General features: G+C 37.6%; 1 protein-coding gene across 14 annotated transcripts in view; it reads right to left on the reverse strand.

Moving 5' to 3' along the window:
* LOC140162964 (3',5'-cyclic-AMP phosphodiesterase 4C-like) overlaps positions 1 to 26436 on the reverse strand; it is a 573837-nt gene that overhangs the window by 36024 nt on the left and 511377 nt on the right. For 12 of the 14 annotated variants that reach the window (XM_072186398.1, XM_072186475.1, XM_072186546.1 and 9 more), the window contains 3 exons: positions 20928 to 21038; positions 2797 to 2846; positions 1503 to 1615 (listed from right to left, as the gene is read on the reverse strand). In XM_072186398.1, the coding sequence (XP_072042499.1) occupies positions 1503 to 1615; positions 2797 to 2846; positions 20928 to 21038 (274 nt within the window). Of the gene's footprint in view, positions 1 to 1364; positions 1464 to 1502; positions 1616 to 2796; positions 2847 to 20927; positions 21039 to 25322; positions 25356 to 26436 lie in introns of those variants that run through there. The other 2 variants (XM_072186953.1, XM_072187111.1) reach the window with 2 other exon arrangements.

Below are 26436 nucleotides of genomic sequence, written 5' to 3' on the forward strand. Positions count from 1 at the left end.
GTAAAAGCATAAACACTAATATGTATTTCTTTAGTAGCTACTTTGTACTTTAACTCCCTGTCCAGGTGTAAATACAGAGTAGAGATGTTATTGTAGCACCATATTGGTTAACCACATGCACCGTATGTACTAGGTTAGAGTTCAGTTCGGTGTAGGGTTAAAGATAGGGTAGTGAGGTATTCAATATTAATAAATAAAATCATTATTGGCTTGAGAATAATTTAAAATTGGACTCCAACACTTCGAGGGTTCAGAACCACAAAGCCGTAACTCACTATGACCAGCTCTCAAAAAATGAGCATGAAGTTGGCTCCCTGTTTGGTCTTCAAAATCAATATTTCCTCTTTGTTTTCTATTGAATTTTGTCATGATTAATGGACTATATCTTCTATAGTGTCCTGGCGACTTTATGCTCATTTTGTGGGAGCAGGTGATTGTGAGTTGAGGCTTTCTGGCTCTCAACTTGCTTATTTCACTTTACCAGGCACGTGAGCGCTTTCGAGGAACTTCCTCATCATCAGCCGAAGTTTTTAGCTCTGTGGTTTCATGGAAAAAAGAGATCAACCAGACCTGTTGACGTCATACTAGGTGACGTCCCCCCACACTACGTAATGTCCCTGAAGCTAACAACATCGACTGATAATGAGGCAGTTCCTTGAAACTGCTCCCGGTAAGCGAAATAAACAAGTAGTATTGAAGTCTAAATTAAAGCAATTCTCATTTTATTACCACTACGTATGAATTTTACATTATTCTATTATTTTGGAGTTGAATTTGTTTTGTATGAAACAAGTGTACGGAGAATTCTAATTTATTTATTCATTGCTGAGTGGGCTCTAATAAGGCTCCATAGAGACAAGAATCACAACAACAACAACAATGACAACAACAACAACATGATGGCAATTTGATTACACAGTAAGATTGTATCTTGGTCATAACGTTTGATGAGAAAACTTGAGTTACAAAAGAGGTCTAGCTTTTACTTGATTTGCAGCATTATTGACTTTCAGGCATTCATTATACAACTTTTCCAAGGAGTTAACCCATTTTACTGGACTCTACTGTATAGGCCTAGTTTGGTTTCTTAGATGTCTCTAACTAACACCTTGCAGAGGGGGACACCCCGTCAGTCCGAAACACCTTATACGAACCAGTCAGTCCAAAAACCTGTTAGGGTTAGGGCTAACCCTAACCAGTTTTTGGACTGATGGGGGTTTGGATTGACAGTGTTTCAGACAGACAGAGAGATCCCCTTGCAGAGTACAGAGTTGCTTATGAATAGCTATTCACAAACTTTTGCCTCGTTTCTTATCAAACTATCTTGACCTTATGACCTCTGTGTCATTAACCTATGACCTTACCTTGCTTGTTGCTAAATCACTGACAGACCTATGTGTTTGCATGGTTTCTAACTAGTCCTTACACCAGTCTAATTCCTATTGGTTCTATTGCCATTTTACTTGACCTTATGACCTAGTGTCATTGACCTATGACCTTACCTTGCTTGTTGCTAAATCACTGACAGACCTATGTGTTTGCATGGTTTCTAACTGGTCCATACACCAGTCTAATTCCTCTAGTGTTTCTATTGCCATTTTACCATAGTTTTCATCTGTGGAACAAAAAAAAAGATCATAAATTAACAATTTTAACTTTAATTTGATAGATCTTGTTACATGAGCCTTGCTACTTTAAAAATTAGCCTGGTAATACAAGCATAAGGAACCTGTGCATGCTCATCTATCAAGCCACAGTTCTTTAATCCCAATATGCTATTATATATTCATTGAATGACCTTTGAAAATTTGGGTAAAAACTCATACTCTTTCAATTTGAGGTCAAATTTGGCACTGTGAATTTATTGAACGATGCATTTGGGATGATGCTATTTATGTTCCATACTGAAGTCGTCTGCACTTTGTTGACATGTGAGCTGGTAGGGAGTTGGAGCATTGTGAAAATGTCCTGTGCTAGGAGCTGCTCTACACATGACACATGAGTACTTATCAGCTAATTAGTTAACCTTTTAAGCATCACATTTTCTGAACTTCAAAACAAAAACAAGTCAATGCACTTAGTTAACAGCTTAGATCTATGACAGTTGACACTTAACCTTTTGTGTTTACAAATTTAATTACTCAACGGGGGGAATGAAAGAGTGAAAGGAAGAATGAAAGAGAGGGTAAAAGAATGAAAAAGAATGAAAGGTCGAAAGAAAGACAAAGATGAAAGGGAGGTAAGAAAGAAGGAAAGGAAAACAAAAAGAAAGAGAGAAAGAAAGAAAGAAAGAAGGAAAGAAAGAAAGAAGGAGGAGAGGAGGAGAGGAGAGAGGAGAGGAGAGGAGAGGAGAGAGAGGAGAGGAGAGGAGAGGAGAGGAGAGGAGAGGAGAGAGAGGAGAGGAGAGGAGAGGAGAGGAGAGGAGAGGAGAGGAGAGGAGAGGAGAGGAGAGGAGAGGAGAGGAGAGGAGAGAAGAGAAGAGAAGAGAAGAGAAAGGAAATAAAATAACTAAATAAAGTAAAACATAAAGTAAGACAAAAACAAAGGGTGAACAAAAAATAGAAAGGTGAACGTAAAAAAGAAAGGGTAAAATAATCAAATACTCCAACCAATAAAAGGTCATGGCATATCCAGGGGGTGCCGAGGGACCATGTGCAACTGGGACTCTGCCCCTTGACCCCCAGTCGATGCTAAAGCCTGGATACATCCATGATAGTAGACAAAGGGATAAAAACCAGAGGAAAGAAAGAAATACGGAAACACAAAAAAAGAAATGAGAAAAGATGCAACACTTACCGACTGTAATATTGGGTTTAAATGAACTAGATTGCGTCTTTGGTGATTGTCTGTAGAGGAAACACAAGAAATCAAAGACGGTTAACTTCATTGGTCCATCACAACAAAACTCAATGTCTGATATGGAATGAATATCATCTACGGAAATATAGGATAATCCAAGACGGTCTTTGCCGCAACATATCCGTGCATCAGTCTCACTTTTAGTACACCTATCCATCGGAATGTGTAACAACTCATGCCGGCTTTTTTTGTCAAATTTTTGCGCAGAACGAGCTTTGTTAATATACGTTTCCATGGCAACGTGTGATAATCCACGTCGGCAACAACAATGTTTCGTTGCGTCATTGGCACGCTTGCTGCACACATCCATGGCAGCATGAGAAAATCCAACATAGTTGTCCAGAATCTCTTTCAGGATAGCACTATTGCTATCTTCAGTAGACGTATCCATGGCAAGAAAATTCTCTGTTGAAAATTACTCGTAAATATGTTGATGTAGACTAGTCACAATAATCAAACTTCAACCATACACACAAATATGTGGAAGCTCGGTGAGCTTTATCATAAAACTGTAGAGAAATTAGAATCTATGTTCACAGAGTCTTTGTCATTCACCATACAAAAAGCAACACAGGTATAGTAACTCCATTTCATCATCAACATGAAAAATGTTTGGAAGTAGAAAACTAAACAATATATTCACAGAATGTTTGAAGAACAACTTTGTGCGATGTGCTGTAACTCAAGAATATCCCTGCATCTTTGAAGAACAACTTAGTGCTTTAAGGCTATCACTGTATCTTTGAAGAACAACTTTGAATGCAATGCTTTTACACAAGTCGGTATCTCCTATTAATCTAAAAATAACCCGTCACGGTATTTACATAATGACATCTATTACGGTGACGTAATTATACCAAGCATCATCATCCACCATCATCCTCTGACTCCTCATTACTACTACCAAGCGGGTTTATAATTTTATTATAAGTACACCACAACAAGCTACTACCATTGAATGACTAAGATTGTTATGGATTCCAGTGCAAGTATGCGTAAGATGATCCCATGACCGACAATGCCGTCACAAGAATGCCATCACATGCTACTATGTACCCACTCAATTTTTGCACCCACATTATTTGTACCAACTTTTATCGTATAAATGCTGCCAAATCTCTGGGGCAAAGTGCTGAATTTACGCATATTTGATTTTGATTTCATTACAACGCATCCTGAAGAATTCTTGGAAAAGGATTTAAGCTTGTGACAAGACTTATATCCGCCTGGAAATCAAAACAAATTTATCTAATCCGACAAACAATTGTTGAATACCGGGAAATACTACGTGCGGTGTTGCGCATCTGAGGTAGTCGGGAGAAAATACGGAACAAGCCTAAGCCAAATATGTAGCAATAAAATAAGTACAAGGAAACAAACGCCCCCCTGAGGGTATTTTTGCAGATCAAAAAATTGACACACAAAATTATTTAGTTGACAAATAATCGTTTAATACCAGGAAATACTACGTGCGGTACTGCACATCTGAGGTAGTCAGGAGCAATTACGGAACAAGCTTAAATAAAATATGTAGCAATAAAATACGTACCAGGAAACAAGCGCCCTCCTGAGGGCATTTTTCCAGATTAAAATAAAGTATCATGCAAAATTATTTAGTTTGGCAAATAATCGTTTAATACCAGGAAACACTACGTGCAGAGTTGCACATCTGAGGTAGTCAGGAGCAATTATGGAACAAGCTTAATAAAATATGTAGCAATAAAATACGTACCCAAAAACAAGCGCCCTCCTGAGGGCATATTTGGAGATTAAAATAAAGTGACATATCGGCGAGACTATATCCTGTTTTAAGTCCACAAGCAGAATTCATTTTAAAAGTTCAAAATTATTTTGGACAAGTCAAATTTTTACACATGCTCTCTCAAATTCGATGCAGTCATGAGAAATGTAACGTAATGTATCCTATTTAAAGGATGTACTCACAGTTTTGTCACATGGACCAAATGGGGGAACTTTTGAATCTAAGAACTACAAGACCTATTGATGTCCCCCTCCCTCAAACTTGAGGGAACGTCAGTAGCTTAGCCAGGATTTCAGAGTGAGGGGCAAAGCTATATTTTTGGCCCGATTTATCAATTTTTTGTCCCATTTTAAGGACACTTTACTCTTTGCCGTCCCCATTTTTTCTATGCAGTACAAGCCTAGCTGGAGAGGGCTGGGCTGAACTGACAATGTCCCCAAACTCAGTCTAGATAGTAAATCATGCCCCAGATAATAAGTTCTACGCCTTAAAAGGCATCAAGAAAATTTAGTTGCACCATCCTGTTGGGACAGGCTGTAGGCTAATCATTTTGAACATATTTGCTTTTAATTTTGCTTCAGGTATATCAAAACACTTGAGTACTTTATTTGACCAGGGTTCCATTTTGTTCAACTTTTAACCCTTTGTATCTAAAGTAACCATTCGCAAGTAACGAAAAGTCGAATACCCTTTTAATAGACGTAACTATTTATGAAGGGTCCCTATAGTACATCCCTTTACTATTACTTATGACGGGTACCAATTTGTTATTTGAGTGAAATGGAAAAGTGAATAGTCACGATTGATATGGAGACTTACAAAGCTTCATTAAGTTTAGTGAAATTAGTCTTTGTCAAAGACTACTCATGATTGAGGGGGGACACACTCCTTAAATAACGAGCCAAGTGAGCGACTATAGTTTCCAAGAGTGTGTGGTTCCCAGAATGCAGAATATTATCTCCCTATGGGTAATATAAGTACACAGTCTGTAGTACAGACTAAGTGAAATGTAACCAAAACAATCCTGCAATCTTACAAGAGATAAATAGTATAATAGCCTAAGTTTGGTTTGGGATAGGGATGTGCCACAGAGAACCTCAAAGTGGACTCATATTTACACCAATTTGGGCTCCTGAGGAGGGAAAAATGTGGTATTTTTTTTGAAAAAAGTTGAAGAAATAAAAAAAATTAAAAAGACCCAAAATTTATACAAAAATGGACATACCATTATTGCTATCTTCTGCTGATAGAGGTATGGATGACATGCTAGTATTGCTATCTACTGCTGATAGAGGCATGGATGACATACCAGTATCATTGCTATCTACTGCCATTGTTAAACCAGAAGCCCGCAAATGAGACTGATATTGGTGGCACATCCCTGTTTTGTCATTTGTACTGGGTAGTAGGTACCCCCTTCCTCTCCCCCTCCCCTCCCCCGGGTTGATAAAAACGCCAACCAAGCTCTGTGAAGTAGAAAACTGTACTGCATGAACTAGAAAGGTTTCAGTTTTGGTTGTTTATATTCTGGCAAATAAATTCATAAAAAAGGCAATAAATAGATATAATTCTATTCAGTGAGAAACTTTCATCGTATTTTCAGCTTTTCATGTCAACTGGAAGGACCCCATTTCATGACAACCAGACCCATAATTGTGTTTACAAACCCTAGGATATTTTTGCAGCTTAAATTTAGGAGAATTCTTACATCACATCTTCTAAGTTATCTAATGATTGGGCCACACAGAGGTAAACATCTCTCACAAGCATGCAGACACGCAAATGTCAGATTTCATTGATCCGTTTCTCTCGCAGAGGTTTAAATGTCATAACTACAAGGGCTTCATCTGCATATGACCCAAGGGTTGCTCTTGAGCAGCGCCCTCTCAGTCACTGAGAAATTGAGCCTCCCCCCTTTACACTTACAGTTTTTACTGTCCATTGAGAGCAAGATGGTGGCCAGGATTTTTTGCGGGGATGTGCAATTTCCAAAATGTGAACCTTCCCCCCCTCCCCCCCACAAAAAACAACACCAAATTGCTTGCACAGACTTCAAAAACCTCCAGAAAAATTGATTTTTTTTTAAAGGCAATACTGAACAGTTTAACATGAAAAAGTGGTCCTTTTTTATTTTGCTTTCTCATATGGATCTATTTGTACCCTAAAAAGTTACGGATTTGGAGAGGTGTGTCTTGTCGTCCTCACCCCCTGGCTACAGGCCTGATTGATCGAGTCCAGATTACACCTCCTCTGACACTGTATTTTCTCCCTGTAGCTTCCTCATTTATCATTTTTATCTAGGCTTTTAAGTTATTTAGTATGTTTTCATGGATTCATCATCATTTTGCATGCAGATGCCAGAATTATTCAAATTTGAAATTTACAGTGTCTCCTTGTTGTTGAAGACAACCGCTCTGTAATCAGAGCCACAAACTCCCCCATCATATCCATCCGCTCTGTAATCAGAGCCACAAACTCCCCCATCATATCCATCCGCTCTGTAATCAGAGCCACAAACTCCCCCATCATATCCAACCACTCTGTAATCAGAGCCACAAACTCCCCCATCATATCCAACCGCTCTGTAATCAGAGCCACAAACTCCCCCATCATATGTACCTTGAAGGCAAATTGATTTGATATTTAACATTGTTATTTCTTCTGTTTTTGCTTCTGCTTGTTAAGCTTTTATTTAAATATCCTGATGGAAACATTGCTTTCTTTGTGCTATTCCATTTAAAATCCACACTACCCCTGTGGAAGATTTTGGAAATATCTGCTACAGGGGGAGTATGAATTTCAAATGGAATTAACACATTAGCAGTTCCATTTGAAACTCTCTTCCTCAGGGGAAGGTTCAGTTTGAATCTTTCTCAGAGGGTGTATGAAATTCAAATGGAGCTGCCTAACGTGCTCATTCCAATTGAAATTCATACACCCCCTGTGGCAGATATTTCCAAAACTTTCCAATGGAATAGCCAAATGGTGCTATTATATATACGTGTATGGTGTATTTACACTATAATAGTAAAACTTTTGTTTGAATGAACACAGCTGCCAACAGCATGACGATTGCCCACATCTACTGTGTGATGCCCCCTACGTGTGCGTAACATGGAAGTGAATCCAACCACAGGCCCTGTGATCCAACTCACTCATGATTGGTTAGTTCTAAGTACTTATGAAAGGTCGTGCATTCTTGTTGTATTTTGAAATAAAATCACAATCAGATAACATACAGCTGCGGCTGTGTTCATTCAAATGAAAATTTTAATATAGGGCTTACGCAATATTTTGTGCTTTCTTGTTTTTAAATTTGCAGAAAAGAGCGCATTATTTTTTGCATTTTTATGTTTGTGTGGGATATGTATATATGCAAGTCATTATTGTGCGTAGTTCCATACCACATCTCACGCGGAGGTCCACTGTTGAATTCTAGTAACTGTGCATCTTATTCATGTTTTGACAAATTAATTAAGTTTGATTGGGTCTCATGGATCTTGTATATATTCATGAGGTTATGAATTTGTGTTAATCAAGTAAGATGACATGAATGTTTTGTAAAACCAAAAACACAAGTCCTTAAACATCTATAAATTTAAGCCTGAAAATTCACTCTTCTTCCTACAAGGTGAAAGACCCTACAAAAGCTTACAAATAAAGTTGTAGAAACACAAACACTGAAAGTGGCATTTCTGATGTCAATAAATGTCTATATTTAGCACAAGACATGATTCAGTAGTAGATTAAAGGATTATTTGCTGATCATTCTGAGAGATAGGTTTACATCTTGTACTAGGATATAAGATCTTATAGATTTGATATAAAAAAATTCGTAACCAATATTGATTCAAATCTCAAAGGCTATAGCTACACAACTAAACGGTATTTTTGCATATTTTAGCGAGGAAAGAAGGAAGTTGGTTGGTTGGTTGGTTGGTTGGGGAAGGAAGTTGGTTGGTTGGAGTTTTGAACCAGGGACCCCTCGGGTGCCAGACACGCACATGGCCACACCTTGCCACCGGGTCTACCGTCTATCAGTGGCGTGCGCAAAGGGGGGAGGGGGGGCAGGGGGCACGTGCCCCCCTCTTTGTTGGTCATTCGGGGGAAAACGCTAAAACCGCACCTTACACACCTAAATCAGACTCCATTCGGGGGGGAACTGAACAACCTGGCCCCCCTCACTTTCAATGTGCTGCACGCCACTGAGATACCTGAGCCCGGGACCTGAGCTTGCAGATGCTCTGTGAGTTGAACTTTTTAGATGTTTGGTTCAGTTAGGGTTAAATGAAATTTTATAGAATGAATGAATGAATAAATAAAAAGAAAATGAAAGATTCAACTCACTTGAGACAAGCTTATTTAATTCTATAAACATTTTTTAGCTGTTGATGTAATACTGTTTAAAGTACTTAAAAATAAGAAAATAAGTAGGCCTAATACACAAATTGGGATTTAATTGATAATTTCTAAACAAATTAGTCCACATGATTTATAACCAAAATTATCAATCATGATATTCATCTTTACGAGTACAACAGTGTTGACAGTCAACATATTGCAATGCACAAGTTGGTTGAACCTTGTTATTTATCATCCATGTTGTTATAAGTCGGTTGACGAGTAGTAATGTTGATTGTGGCGACGTCAACGACGTGGGTCATCATCCGCAAGTCGCCCACGATTCTATTTTACTTTATATCCAGAGCATATAATGAATCAATGTAATTTAAGACCCTTGATAGTCATGGGCTATTTAGGACGAGACTAATAATGAGGCTGTCCATAAGTGTATGTGTCTATAGTATTGCATAATGTGCAGTTGTAATCTATGTACATGTATGTGTCCTGGGTATGTGTGTAGAGGATTGTTGATGTGTAGGGGTGTAAATGAGCCAAAATGTTTTGAGCAGTTGGGGGAATTGAGATCCATGGCCCCCACTTTTGGAAACCTGAGCATGCCACTGGTGTTTATAAAGACCCGCAAATGAGGATAATCAGGACATACACCTGAAAAGAGAAAAATAATGAGGACACCTGCAACCGAGGATGTCCACGGTCCACTCTACCTACCAATGTGTTGCGAACAACATGGAAATGCACATAAGACCATATGGAGCTTAGCTTCAGGTGTGCAAGGTCCCTGGTTAGATAGGAAAGTTGTCGGTCCTTGTTTACAGATCTTTACAAGTAGGGGTATATGTGTGTATGCTTGTTTGTTAGCTTTTGTTTATGTGTGTATCTATGAGGGTGGTTGGTGGCCAGTGCTCACTCTTGCCAGAATTTTGGTGCACCAAATAGGGCATTATTTCCTAAATTTGGGCAAAAATGTTAAATTTTTCATCAAGAATGACAACTCTCTTGCACTAAATCTCATTCCCACTGCACCAAAATAATGGGGCTATAGAGTGAATACTAGTGTGGGAGTTGGCGTGACAATTTGAACCTAGGACCTGAGCTTTCCAAAGCAGACCCCATCAAACTCCCACTATCAGGGTTTTCTTTAAGCATTCTGCTGAAGGGTATATTCAAAATTTTTACCCTTTTAATTGTCATTTTTCCTCTGAAGGGGTATAAAACATTACCCAAGTGGTATTTGTATCTTGGAATACTTTTTGAACAATGTATGTCTTAATTTCTATATCAAATCATACAATATTTAATAGGTTTTCAAGATTTTGTACGCGTGAAGGCGTAAATACGTATTGCGTTAAAGTAAACCCTGCCCACTATCCCCCATATCAGCAAATATCCTTGGAAGTGACACAGCAAATGTATTTACAAATAATATATTAACATGGTCTTTATGTATTTATGTGGATGAGAATTGAAGGCTAACTTGTTTAAAAAAACAAAGACAGAAGAACATTGTTCAATGAAATAGCACGGTGAATACGCTCTTTAATTCTGCTCCTGGCTGTCTGCCCCAATAATTCTTACCACGTAAATAGTCTCTTACACGTTCACCAACAAAATACAAGGTCAATTCAATCCTATCCAATCGTCAAGCTTCAGATTTCACATTAGCTAATTTCTAGCGTATGCATCAGCAGATGTGGAAGAGATTGTTTTTAGACTAGGATCGCAAAATGGCCAGCAGCTATGAGGAACCTTCTTGCCATGTACACAGCAACCTGATATATTTAACGATGCGCGGCCGTCTGCTGTAAATACTTCAGACGAGTTAATTTATGGCGACATATTTAAGTGATGATGCCGTTTATGCGGCAGTTCCTTCAAATATTCAGCTCATGTGCATGGGGTTGAGTCACTGTGAAATTGTGAATCTATTAAAATGCCCCTTAAAGGGACATTCAGAGCTCTGCCAATCCCAAACTACACCATTCCTCACGTGTGACATTTGTTTCAACTTTTAGAATACCATAGAATTCCGTCTACAAGTACATTTGCCTCGTAATGAAATTTTTTGATGAACAGTCAGAATTAATAGGTAAATTTTCACAGGAAAATTTTCTGGACATGTGACACCCATGGGCGCAGACATATTAGCATTATGGAATGTGACCCCGAGCACAGCGGGTGGTCTTCCAATGTATTTGAATAGGAAGAATTCCTCCTTTGATGCAAAATAAGTAACTTGTCGCAAGTTAAAAATATTATGGTAAGAGTTTCCGTAGATAAATATTTTTTTTCCGAAGGTAGATATTTTTGAAATTACGTTTTGATGATATTGTGAAGAAATTAAGATTGCATGATATTCAATAAATTTGGAATACACGAATTTCTATCGAAATTGCGGCCAAGAATACTATTCCAATTCAAAATTACTAAGACTTGAATAGCGAGGTCACCGCCGGGGGTCAGATATCAGGCTCGAGGTTACAATTACATTGATACGCATTGGTCACGTGTCCAGAAATTTTCCCGTGAAAATATACCCATTAATGTTGACTGATGAAAGAGAAGAAGGTAGACACCCTCCACAACAACACGATTTGTCAAATAATTTAGCTATATAAATTATTTGTTCTTTGATGATATTTGTCTGAAAAGTTCATATCATGTTGTGTATAAGTGTTCCATCACTTGAGTATTTGGACACTTGGTGTCTTGTGATGACAGCACCCATGGGTCAGGCGCAGTCATTTTAATCAACTTATTTTAATCATCTAAGCTCACTGAAAAACTTTCCATTTCAATCTGGCCAGTCAAAATGCACTATTTGTGTCACGACCAGGTACAATGGTTTGTGTGTAAAAAAAAAGCCTTACGGCCAACAGTGATTTGTCCCACCCATCCCCTGTGTCCAATACTTGACATTAACACATTTTGGAGCTAAGCAGGTCTAAAACCCCTGTGGGACAATTATTTGAACAATTAAATTTAAATTTTAGACAACCATATTGTTTGGCATTTATTAAGAAGTAAATTGAACATTTGAAAGTAATGTGGAGCAAGAATAAATCAAATTACACATGTCCCAGGAACATCGCTAACATCAATGTCCCATGGTATTTCCTGAAGCACAACATACGATGCAATAGGAATAATTAAATTTAGAAAACATGCTTGTCTACTGGACAATTCAGATGGTTATCAATTGTCTAGAGATTCCACATGGTCCTGTCACTGGTGACAGCAAATTTAAAGCTCTCAGATGAGTATATATTTTCCTGAGTCCCTTCATCAAGCACTGACCTCTATGTGTACTTTATAGATTGTGAGCACTCCAGAGTCCAGAGGCTAGTATTCGGAAGGTAAGTGCTTCGGAGGTACTTCAGAGGTATACTATGATACACCATAGACACTTCATGGGGACATCATGAGTCAATGACCATGCACAACTCCAGTGTTGAAAGTATAGGCTATAATAAGACATGACATGACCTTAATCTTCCTCACAGGGAGTGTGAATTTTAAATGGAATTCTCTAAATGGATGACTCCATTTGAAATCTACATCCCATGTGTGGGAGATTAAAGTCTCATCTTTCATAGGGGGTGTAAGGATTTCAACTGGAACAACCCACTTTCTAGTAGCCCATTGGTTGCATCTAAACTATAATCCTCTATATCCCAAATCAACCCGTGATTTACACCAGGTATTTGTGCCAATTGCAATACGTTATGAATATGCATGGGCACGTAGGTAACATCATCTCAGCTTAACTCTGGGTAAATCTGACAATCCAGTATAATGCGAATGGCATAGCCAGTATTCCAACCACGTAGCTATGTACCTGTTAAATCTGTGGCACTCGATACAGTTCATTTCGTGTTTGTAACAATTAAGCGTGCAAAACCCGTCTTCTGTTAAATCACACAGGGCCTGCATAATGACGCCCACTCTTTGCGTATTTCGGACGAGTCTTGCGATGGTTGTTAAGTGATTGGGAATGGGATTTTTGACAAACCATTTCATATGTTCACCATTTATGGCTAAGTGGGGATAAAAAGCCTAAAATATGCTATAGGCTTCTTAATTCTATGAACCACAAAATTTCTTGGTGAAAACATCACCAAATATCTCAATGTTGCAGACTGTATTATCTGTAATAAATGGCCCCCTAAATGCCCCCTCTAATAAATGCCCCTACACATTTTGTAAAGTAAAAGTGACCGGAATGCAAAAATTGCCATCGCATATCACGTAGGCAAGCTTAAAACTGGCATTTTCTGGGTGTCATGATCGCCACAGTGGCGGAACCAGAAGTAATTTGCGATAAAAATAGAACAGAAAGTAAACTGCAAGTGTAAGCTTACATTACATTTTTTTCGTCCAAAATTCACTTCTAATAAATGCCCCTCCCCTTTTAAAAATGTCAGACCAAGGTTCATTTATTAGAGAGAATATAGCATTCATTTAACTCCAATATCTTTGTACATTAATATAGAATGCCCATCTTTGATTAAGTTGGGTACAAAAACTCATATCGCCAAGGTTACGGATAGCTTCAAAACCCAACTGTGAGATGACCGCTGGTGCCCCGGGAGAACTAGCAATTGGTCTGATGTTCAAAACAATAGAACATGGTAAAACCATTGGTTCTGCTAGGGCACCTGCAGTTGACAGGTGGTTGGGTTTGGAAATCATCCCTTACAATACACTGCCCAGCCATTAGAAAGAGGACCAGGATTAGAGCATTTTGTTTTCCCCAGATTTAAGTAGGCACCTTCCCACTTAAGTTCTATCCATCACCTTCACATCAGATATGGTGAAATTTGATCAATCTAGCAAATAGCCAAACCACTTGATCTTCTGAGTGCAGTCCAAATACACAGCTAGGTGTCTATCAATCAACTAAATAGATCTGTACAAGTCTAAGGATCTGCCCTTTCACAGGCAGAACATGTAAAGGGCTGGTCCTTTCTGTTGTGAAAAGTTTGGCCTTTTGTAGTTCATATCAACAGATAGTTTCAATATGGTTTGGATAAATATATACAACCTTTCATTTTCCCAGTGGCGTAGCATGGGTCATCACATTGGGGGGGCACTGACCATGATGGGGGTACCGACCATGATTGGGGGGCACAAGCCGTTTTTCGGCAAATTTCCTATGGGATTTGCTCATTTTTGCAATCGATTGGGGGCCCCTATGACACTACGCCACTGATTTTACCCTATTCCCAGTTCCCTTAAGTTGGTGCAGGGGGAATGATGTACACATCCACAAATACGCACCTTGAGAGTCTCTCTAACAGATGCCGATTTGTACCCAAATTCCTTTCCACAAGGCAATATGCATATTGCATAACAATAGATACACTTCAGAGGTTAATCCATCTTCTTTGTTATGCAATGTAAGCGGAATTGTGGAAAGGAATTTCTGTACAAATCGACATCTGATAGAGAAACCCTAAAGGGGTGTATTTAGGTGTGTACATCGTACCCCTGCACCAACCCTTGGCTAGGGACCTGAGAATATGGTTATAAAAAGGGGGAAACACACAACTTTTTGTCACTTTTTTGTCAAAACTCCCACTCCCCACCCCCATGTAAATATTGAACAGTCCCTTATAAACACAGAATGTGTAGCTATTTCCAGTACAATCAAACACTTGTAATTCTAAGCAGCTGAATATCCTGATATCAGTTTGTGAGAAGCTATGCAACCAAGCACAACTCCCCAGGATCTGGTCTTTAGATTGGCCTGTTTAGTATTGCTATTCATGGCAAATGATGAATAAATGATGTGGATCTTGAATGCCTCCAAATCCCAACAAAGAGTGTTAATGCATCCCAATCTACACAGGTTTACAGAAGAGTTATGGTAAAACACCTGCCCTAAAGTAAATAGGGATCAGCAGTTAATTGTGCATATGCCCAAGACGCAAGTCGACTTTATCTAGAAATCAAACTCTAAAGCTATACCATATACATGACATGGGAAGTTGATATACACACTATTGTGTGGGAGGTCTGGCTAAGTCCCAAACCCGCTTTTTTGGTAGTAAGAGTATATGGCATTAGCTACGAATATTCTTACATAGCATTCAGCAAAATGCTACTATAAGTGACAGATGTCCTTTTATAGTAAGGTGCGCTGATCTGATGTTGAGTCTATATTGAGGAGCCTGGCCCCAATGCTTCATAAGAGAGATGGGCGCTCGGCCGCACTCTTCGGAATAACCAGCTGAGATTCCTTGGGCCTCAGGCACACCCTTCCCAGGCACCTTCATCTACCAGAGGAAGAGCCTGCTAAGAAGGTACACTCTCCACATACCTCCTCATGGCAAAAGGAGACTCGGACACTCACACACACCTCCTATGTAACCCACCTCCAATGTGTGCTGGGGTAGGATGAAGGCAAGATTCAAGCAGAATAGTTAGCCGCATTTGCAAATGATCCTGCTTCGCACTCGAAGGATAATAATGATGATGTGAATATAACAAAGCCAGGTGAAATATGCTCACAACAAAAATGTTCACTTACGTGGGCTTTCGGTTTGCGGTTGCTGAGTGTTTAAAATGTAATTTTACCCACTCGCTAGGAAGCCTGTAAATCAGGGTTATAAATCAACAAAACAGATCAGGGTTATAAATCAACAAAACAAATCTGTAATTCGTATTCAGTGGGAGTGGTCTACTTCATAGACATATAATCTGATTGGACAATTGCATGATTTCGGTGTCGCTCTATCAGGCGTGAAGTTTCGCTCAATTTAGAATAAGGGCGTTTTTATGACAGCAGCTTAATTTTTGCTCCAATTAATTAAATTCGGGTCTGTTTTTGTGTCAAATTTGGTTTAAAATCAGTAGTTTCCACTACCCAAACCGAAGTTGAGAGTCCCCCCGCTCTCCAGACCAAATCCAAATCCAAATACTCTTAGAAGTGGACATAAGCAGTTCTGGCTCTTTGCCATCGATACATTTCATTTGTTTATTTGTTTACTAGTTTTGGTTTGAATGCATTCCAATTCAATAATTATGATACTTAAATTTGAATTTATCTCAAGAAGTATATACATGTTTGCTATATCATAAGACAAACTTAAATCTACCCCTGGGGCCCACATTTTGAAATAATTTTACATTTTTACAGCAATTTTAGCTTTATAATGGCAAATTTTTGCAAAATTTTGGCCTAGAAAGTTAATTTTCATGGTCAAATTTTAGCGTTTCCACACATAATGACCCCCCAAAATTGCCACCGATAGACCCCCCTGAAACTACCCCAGGAAGTTTATATCATACTTCATGATAAAAAAAAAGGTATGACAGCAGCAAAGCAATAACTAAATGCAATACAATATCTTTGCTATAATAAAAGATGAAATATCCTTGCCATGATAAATGAAAGTATCACACTACCAAAGAAATAACCAGATACAATATTTTTGCTATTATGAGATTTACACTTGAATATACCAACAGAAGAATATCACACTCCATGATAAAAGAAAGTATGATTCTAGCAAAACAATAATTGGACACTATCTTTTTGCTATAAATATCTTTCAATCTACCAAAGGGAGTAAATCATACACCATAATAAAAGACAGTATGACAATAGAAAAGAAATAATCACATACAACATTTTTGCTCTATTGAATTGACCACCACTCAGGTATCATGTGTGAAGTAAATGCACTGTGGCAAGATACAGCCAATTTAAAATATCATTTCCCTTCTAAATCTCTAATTGGCTCAAGTTCAACGACTTGTCATATCTTCTATACTATATTTTGCCATTACTGTAATGATCTGCATGCTAGCCATAGGCTTCAACATAAAAAGGCCAAGTTTAGAAATATTTTCTCAAAATATCAAGAGCTATCTATCTTAAGAACCACTGAACCAATACTAGGCTTGTTTGTACTCATTTGAATGCATTTTTCAAGCTGATTCCAAATATGGTCATGAAAATTTACAATTCTGAAATTTTTTTATTTTGAAAAAAAAACACTTTGTCATCTGCAGTTGACACTCGTGAGCAGAGAGTCAAATAGAGACTGCTCAATATGGTCAAGGGTGGAGTGGGCATGTGGCAAACTGAGAGAAGCACAATTTTCCTGGAAAACCTGCGAAATCAGGAGGAACAAAACATTTTTGCGGAAATGCAAGAGGTGATGCAAATCTTTTCATCTGAAAAATTGTGAATACCCCATTTTTCTGTCTTAATGGTAATTTTGATTTGTCCATTAAATGTGTACTTTGTATAGTACCTTTTCGCTCATTTCTTTTTAAGTGCTGCTGTTTGAGTGGATATCAGTGGCCACAACAGAAAATCAAATCTTCCCTTGTACTTCACAGGAAATTGAGCTATAGCTAGTAAACATACGCCTCAAAAACCTGGCTATAGTATATTGCTGTAGGGTAGTCATTGCAAGTGTTTATATTGAGCATCCCGCATCACCACGCTTTTATTCCTCCGCATTTTTAATCCTCTCAAAGTCAACCGAGTCGCTTCTGCTGCGCTGCAAAATAATGCAGGGTAACAATTCACTTCTCATGTATTTAGTGGGGAGGGCGGAAGTCGTGAAAAACTGTTTTGTGACCCACTAAATCGTCACCCGTACTGTTCTACTGGGTACATCATCACGTATTACCCAAAGTTAGCCATCTCAAAAGGTAGTTGACAGTTGACAGTGCGGTTAACTCACATCATCACTGATCGATTGATCCCGCATCGCCCTTCACTTCCCTTTCTCCATACACCTTGAGAAAAAGTTGATTTTCTGCATGATGATAGCAATGTTCCCAAACACGACTGCTACTAAAGATAATCGAAGAGCCAAACTGCCACTTTATTGCAAATGTATTGAACCACAGTTACAACTTGTTTCCTTTTAATATCATAGCTCAAAACAGGAAACAAAAGTACAAGTAATCATGTGGATTGAGTTGTCACAAAGGAAAATTTATATTAAGATATTGCAAAGTGTTCACTCTTTTGTGTCTTATTGTTATAGTGCAGATTTCAAAATATTGTAAGAATGAACCTATGGAATCCTATTGAAAGTGGACATTTTCCCGCTACATTTATGTTCATTCTTTTCACGGTCAAAGCTGCTACCGTATAAATAACAATGTGAATATATTCTTTTGTGTAAAAGTTCAATTTAAGGAAATTAAGAATCACATATTTATAAAAAAAGAGAAACCATTACAAAATTGGCAATGAGGAAAATATTAAGCGTGCAAAGTGCAAACTCGTAAAATAAATAGAAGAGCATGATTGCAATTGACAAGACAGTGGGCGAATACCTGTCCCGGGGGTACTCAGTACAAATGACCATACGGGGACGTGCACGCAAACATGGGTAGCATTTTCAGCCTTCTGGTATATCAATGACCCCTTTTTCAAAGCCTATTTTGGTATATGTATGGGTCCTTTTTTCAATTTTTTTCGGAAAACAGCCCAATTTTTCCTTAATCTAGCTAAAATTTTCCCAAAATTTTGGGAAAATTTGTAAAAACTAAGACAATTTTTGGTAAATTCGGCCGAAAATTTTGACTTTTGGTATATCAATGGGTCCAAATTTCTTGACAAATTGGTATATTTATGGGTCTACTTCCAAAATCTCAGCGGCACGTCCCTACCAAAACCAAACTTGAGTACCCCCCCCCCGGGTACCTGTCTACTGTAATTGAGTTTCATACAGGCCTAATGTGCTAATCCATTTAAAGTATACACTCCCCCTGTGGAAAAGTTTGGAAATATCTTCCACAGGGGGAGTATGGATATTAAATGAAATTAGTACATTAACCAACTCTTATTTGAAACTCTCCAAGACAGTGCACGATCTGAGGTTACTGGTCCAAACCAACAGTGGCGTACCGTGGCTGCCCCAACCCCGGGGGGCTGAAGAAAATTCCAATTTTGCCGCTCCTTCCTCAACAGCCCGAAAAGGTTGACCCAATTTTTTTCTCGGTCGTTTGAAAAAGTGAAGAGCAAAAAAGAAAAAAAAAAAGGGTTTCAGGCGATAGCGCCCTAAAGGCAGCACATTCATTTTGGCCGCCCCCTGCTTTTACCCCGGGGGCTGGCACCCCCCAAAGCCCCCCAAAATATGCGCATGTACAATGCATACAGACCATAGTACGGCCCTCTATAACAATACACACACTGTACAAAATAAAGCATAGTATCCACACATTCATCAATAGCCTCCTCAGATTGAGCATGTTATGAACTCGCCCTCCCTTTGTGGAAGATTTCAGGTTGAATCTTTCTCAGAGGGTGTATGAAATTCAAATCGAGATGAACACATGGAAGATATTTCCCAAATTTTCCTCAGGGGTTGTGTGGAATAAATGGAATAGCGTAATGTACTTGCCACCTGTGGTATCACAATTGAACCAGGAAACACTTCTCATTAGACTCAGTCAATACAACCTACCCTATACGAGATCGGTGAACCAGGGGCATGATGTTCGTGATGCATGAGTAATATCACAATATTTGATGAAATTTTATCAATTTAAAGAATTTAAAAGTCAAACTTGCCAACTGTGATACAATAAGTGAACTAAAAATAGCTTCTCCAATACAATACAGTTTTATATTATAACCTACTGAGTGCAAGTGATTTTTGTGATGTATGTATGGGTAATTTCACCAACATCGGACTTAAAAACTCCTTGTAAGGGACCGTTCACAAACACTTGTAAGGGGGGGGCCTGATGCAAAAAAATTTCATCGCAAAATTTTTTGGCCCCCCTTTACAGACCTCAAAAATTTCAGGGCCCCCCTTTTTGACATGAAAATTATGGGTCAACCCCATAGAAAAGCATATAAACTTAATTTTTCCAGGAAAATTTGTGGTCATATTTTTCAGGGCCCCCCTTTGGAGGGTCAAAAATTTTCAGGGCCCCCCTTTTGCATCAGGCCCCCCTACAAGTGTTTGTGAACAGTCCCTAATATTATGTAAAGATAAACAAAATGAACTTGATGTCACCTTTGATATCGAAACTAAACCAAGAATACCTTCTTATTTTGTATAGTAGATAAAAGACCAAGAAAACGCTATTTGTGGCTGTGTAATCAATATAATTTGCATACCAACTTGCATGAACTTAAGAAATAAAGGTCATGCAGTATCCTTTACACCCATATAATGTGTCTGAGGTAGTAAAATAGTAACCCATTATTTGAACATTTTTACTGCAGAGGACACATTAAATTCCCGGGGGGGGGGGCACTCACATGTTAAGGTGGTACGGGTATGTGCAGCGGTCAAGGGTCCCTTTTTCAGGCTCTCCGGCAGTTCCTTAAGCCCCACATTTGGATCTGCTCCAGTTCTTTGAGCCTCAAACTCTGACAATTGTAGCTCTTTAAGCTCAAATTTGGAAATAATTTAGAAATTTTAGCTAAACAGCCTATAATTTGGCCCTAATTTCAGTTCTTCAAGCCCCTCTTTTGCCCGAAAATCAGTTCTTAGTTCCCAAAGTTCGGCGCTCCGCGCCGCACACCCCTACCAAAATTTAAGTTGAGTGCAACCCCCGGGATTAAATTATGTAAATGATACAGCCTCACCCTTTATTTCTATTCTATTACCACAAAATAGTATGATTTAAATAGAAAATATCACTTTCTTTACCCAAATATTTAATATTGTACGTTTAACCAAGTGTTAATGCTAAGCCTTGCTACGGCATTCAAACCATTATAGTGAATAAAGGGCTCTCACATGATATGTTTTAATAAAGTTGTTAGGGTAATAGAATTGTAATTTTAGCTGTCTGAATGATTGAACAAGTAGAACAAGTTTTAGCAGTGCATAATAATAACTCAAACTTGTACAGATAACAAAGTATAATAATAGCTGTTGTAACAGTGTTAGTAAGCTCAGAAGTAGATCAAATTCCTAAATAATGGTCACTACACATATCACAGTAGACTTACCTATTCATATTGGGAGGTAACCCTGTCAGTGATGCGTAGTTTTTCCGCACACTCCGTAAACTTGCAAGAATCTGCGCAAACGGTGTGACGATAATGTCTTCTGCATTGTGACTAGTAACGGAAGAAGAAAACATCATAAGAAATTCAAGTCAGAAACCACGAAAGTTAGACGACAAAAATGTTCTAGTAGTAATAAAAAACTTTGTGCAACTAATTCTGAAAGGGCTCATGCAAACAATTATGTAAGTAAAAACAATTCTAGTATAATTCAAACCATACTACTGTTACAATAATACGCAGAAAGAGAATATCAAAATATTTCACTCAAAAGCAAACATTTGTATGCATTCACACAAAGCTTCATATTGAATCTGATTAGAAAATTTGATAAAATACAAGAAAAAAAGCAAAAGATACAAAAAGCAATACAAAAAGTTATGCAAGAACGTCATACACATTTCCCTATATTTCAGACTGGTATTTGATTGTAACTTTACAACCAGGAAATTTCAATTCAATTTCACGAAGAACGGTTACTATGTTGTAAGTTTCTATCGATGGTATACATCTAAACCAAGGTGTTTGTTATACTTTTTATTAATAGGTAAATATTATGGGGAGGGAGGAGAATTGAACATTTCCTATACATAACAAAGAGTTATTATAAACAACAATAAAACAGTTTCATTTGAAAATATAAGAACAATTTCATAAATGTACAAATGAAAGCTTTAGAATTTAAATGGGCGAGGACAGAAAAAACAGTATGGTTTGTACACAAAACTGGAAAGTTTTGAATGACAAGTTTTCCCCATGCCAGGAGTTGTTTCATGTATACACAACACGATTCCTATTGCTGCCAACCGCAGAGGTATACTGCTGCCCAGCTTATTTGTGGCACTGCTGCCTATACTATGTGGCTACTCTGGAGTACTCCAGGGCAGTACCAATCCAGTACCAGTGTTTCTACTGTACATATGATTCCAATGTATGTACTCTAGAGTACCCACACTAGCTTTTCTATAGAGTACCAATGAAGAAGCTGGGTAGCAGTGTAGTTCTGGGGGCGATAGCAATAAAAGCGGGTAGTGATACATTTTGAAACCAGTTACTCTTGAAAGTCACATTTCCGAAATGGGTGGATATGGCAACCCAGATATTACTGAATTGGATCATGTGAAACTTTCAGTTTCATTAACCCTAACCATTCTGGATAGGCCTACTATATACAAAACACTATTATCCTGGGTGCCTCCCCTTCAGTAAGGTGGGGCAGGCACCTCTAACCAAATCACCCTGATGGCATTACAGTTTAGTGGAAAGCAACCATATTATGTCACAGCACCACAGCCACCACCACCTCTCACCAGGCATTTATCATTCATAAGGATTACACAACAAAGTTTCCTGTTGAGTGTTGTATAGTTAACAAGTTAAAACAGACCCCGATTTACTCTTGAAGCAGTGTGGCGGTACCAAAAGGAATGGGGGTCATGGGGACCCCCCCCCTCTCATCCTGCAATCAAAATATTTTTTAAAAATCAAAGAATTTTAAACAAAAACATCCACTCTATACACAAATATTCAGATTATTGGCCCATACCCCCTGAAAAAAAATTCATGGTGCCCCCATTGTCTGTGACATTATTTATATGAAAAAGTTGTTCATAAGTTTAGCAACAAATTACAAAACAGAACACATAGATAATTATCCTATAAAAAAGTAGAACATCAGCATGCAATTATTAAACATCACAATCTCAAATATTTTAAAATACAGCAAATACCCATTACCAATATATCCTATCCAGATTAATAATAAAATACTCAAAACGTTAAAGCATGCAGGGAAAATATGGAAGAGTTGGACATGTAAAATTGAATAAAAAGTTAAACCTTTAATACCAGTGATTTTTGAAACAAGAAATTATGCTATTTACAGAGCAAGAACCAGTGACGGCACCAGGATTTTTTTTTTGGGGGGGAGTGATTATCGGGGGCAAAATTAAACAATTGTGCCCAAAATTGCTGCAAAGAGTAAATTTGTGTAATTTTGTTTTTTTTTTGCCTTGAAAGTGGGGGGAGGGCAAGAAAATATTTGGGGAAAATTCCCTTACCCTCCCCTAGACAATTTCTAGTGGGCCAAGTTGATGATGGGTGAGCTTTGGAGTGGGCAATATGGCAAAAGACCACTGAAATGTCCCAGTTATCCGAACTACACCATAATGGCTATACACATGTTAAGGTAAAATCTTGAAGCAAGCATTTCAATCAAGAGGAAAAACTTGAAAATATCTATTCTACTTGAGAAGCTAAATCTTGATATGGTGACTATGTTTATAGTGCAGATAGTTTGACATAAATCTGACGATTCACAAAAATTTGATAATAAGCATATGTGCCCATATTTAACGAGTTGCTCGACAAGAACAAATTTTTACAGTAGTTTGTTAAACTTTTTAAAACTATTTTTTACAAATATCTGTAACATAAATATTTGTAAAATAAAAGAAAACAAATTAAAAAGTTTAACAAACAACCGTAAAAATTTGTACTTGTCCGAGCAACTCGTTAATAGGCATATGCGTATTATCAAATTTTTACGGTATATGGTTCCCATAAGCAAAAACTGTTGCTTAAACACACACATAATCAATAAACATCTTTTTAAACCCAATGTTAAACTGATCAGTAAGACATCACAAAAAATGTCCATATACTTGGTAGGAAATTGGAAACACAACTTTTACTAGACCAGAGATGTAACATAAGTTCTTGTCCAAATCCTGAGTGTTTGCATGCGGCGTTACACATATATGGGGGCTCGGCCGGGAATAGGCTACAAGGTATCACCCGTAATTTTAAAAAAAACCTGTACTCTTAAATGCTAAAATAATCATCCATTTCCAGAAAGGTTAAAATTTTTTTTACAAAAATAAAAATATTCAGGATTTATTTGATTTATGGCCCCAGATTTGAATTTCCGGATGAATCCGGATATGTTACATCTCTGCTAGACTTTTGCTCCCAATTCATGCTGTGTAAAATTAGGATAGCGGATGGACAAATTACCAAATACGATTTGAAGTCAACCTTTAAGATAAAACATTTCTATCAATTTCATTCTAGAAATGTTTCTAAAGACTAAAACCTAGGGCTAATTTACAGTGTTGCCAGTGACATTGTTCAACCACCCAATTTGTGATATTTTTTATTAATTTTGTTGCAGACTATGAAACCAGGGGGAGGGCCTTGTACGACCTCGTTATTTTTGTTTTGCTGTTAGAGTCCAATGACCCCTTTCGAAATAGTGCTGAACAAATTTTAGATAAGCTTTCACTTAATGACCCCCTTTTTCTTTAAAATGACTACTAATAATTTCTTAAATATTTCCCAATATATTTCTAATTGGACTCCTTATTTTAACATTAATGTTTGTTTGAAAATGCACCAACATTTGTTTATGAGCCCAACATTGTCTATTGTCTCACTGAACGACCTCTTTTTCTGGGGCTTCTCACCTCCTTTTTGGCATCAAATCTCTCATCAAATCTCTCATCCCTAGATTAAAGTTATGGATTTACATGGCATACTTTCACTGTCACTTTGAAAGTCAGGTGCCCCCTCCCAGGATAAGAAACAATTTTGTTTGATGCATGGATTTATTGGATGCATTTAAATGCTGCAACAAATAAAGCAACTAATAAAGTGGACAAAAGTTCTAAAGTTTGTTCGGCTTATAATAGGCAAAAATTATTTGCTTAATCCCAACTCATGCTCGCGTAAATTCAAATAAGCATGTGCCAGTCATGCATTTCGCAACACGTAACTAGCATAAGTACTACGCCCAACTGCGTGTACGCCATTCTATATCAATACACAGATGTTATGAGTCTTTGTCACCTATTATAAGCCGAAAAAACTTTAGAATAGATTCAAGTTTTGGCAACACTGCTACTAGCTAACTGATAAACCCGGTAGGATTTCTCATATATTGAAATAATCTACCCAGCCAGACTCTTGTTTGAAGTATTTCACTGTAAGTGTACATCTTGTATATAATGAATATTTGAGATTCATTCCTCATATAGTGCTCCTGGAGCATTGCTTGTTTGCTAACCGGGCGTATTCATGGCATTTATTCCGTAAAGCTGAAAGTTGTTGAACAAATCTCAATTTTGCTAAATTCACAGCTCACATCAGATCAGTATTGACTAAAAAGTTCAATATTCAAAATGCAATATCTTGATAAACTTGTAATGTGTTTTGCAGTTTATCAGTTAAAAAAGAAGACACTAGTCTGGCTGAGTGGAGATTTACAAATGCAAATGAACAAATTACAGATTCTCCTTTGCATCTGTTTAAGTCTCTATCCATATTCTGTATACTTCTTACCATCCTTTTGTAGTCACACTAGGGATAGGATAGCTTTTCCAATTAAAAAAAATCCAAACAAATATATTTAATATTTCATTCTCAATTAATTTTGAAAGAATACAGGGGAAGTTGATCCTCTCTTGATCAATATACAAGGAGCTAATATAATAGCATCATACCAAATGGCAAGGTCCAATAAGCACCATTAAGCAATCATAGCTCACATATTTACCTCAAGATAAGGAGTATGAGTTTTTGTACTCAAGGTATTCAAAGGTCATTCTATGAGTGTACGGGTATATTGGGGTTAAAGAACTGTGTGTTGGGAAACTGGGCTGCTAGCCATATGGGAGTTATAATTGAAGAAGACCGTATGTAAATACATGTACTTCAAATGTCAAATTTCCTATATGCATGCATTAATAAAACAATTTGAATTAATCTAACTTATTAACTAATTCATTAAACACGTCAAGGAAAAAAAATACATTTCTAAAACATAGCAACATTGTTTAGTTTTCTCAAAAACAATTCAATATATGTTAGTATTCAAATATAATTACTGGGAACAAAAAAAATCAATATATATTAATTTACTTTTTGAACAAATTTTAGACAATATTCCAGGAGTTCCCCAAACATGAGTCGTTGTTGGTCAACGACAAAATAAAAATCAAATCAAAAACACTTGCAATGTAACCAAATGAGTGCAAACAAGTTGTACCAATAATAGCTGCTTTATGATTCAATTTGTATCATTTTCTATTCAACAGTTGCGGGACCGGGTTTTTTTTTTGGGGGGGGGGGGATGGGAAGAGAATTTCAGGGGGGCAAAATCAACAAATTTTGCACAAAATTGCCAAAAAGTGGAAATTTGTGTAATTTTTTGGTTTTGCCTGGAAAAAAAAGAGGGGGGGGGGTGGGAACTGAGGTGAAAAACAAATTGCCCCCTCAATTAGTAGAGATCACATTCATAAGTTCTAGTAAAACACGATTTTCAACACTAAAATTGTTAATATTGTACCGATAGTTGGGACTATGGGCGATTAGGTGTGATAAACTTTTGCCGTAAACTTTTGGCGGATTTAGTAGTATGAACCCTCAATCAAACTCACTATACATAAGTCCTTGA

This window comes from Amphiura filiformis, chromosome 1 (genome assembly GCF_039555335.1).
Source record: "Amphiura filiformis chromosome 1, Afil_fr2py, whole genome shotgun sequence".
In the NCBI taxonomy this organism is placed as follows: domain Eukaryota; kingdom Metazoa; phylum Echinodermata; class Ophiuroidea; order Amphilepidida; family Amphiuridae; genus Amphiura; species Amphiura filiformis.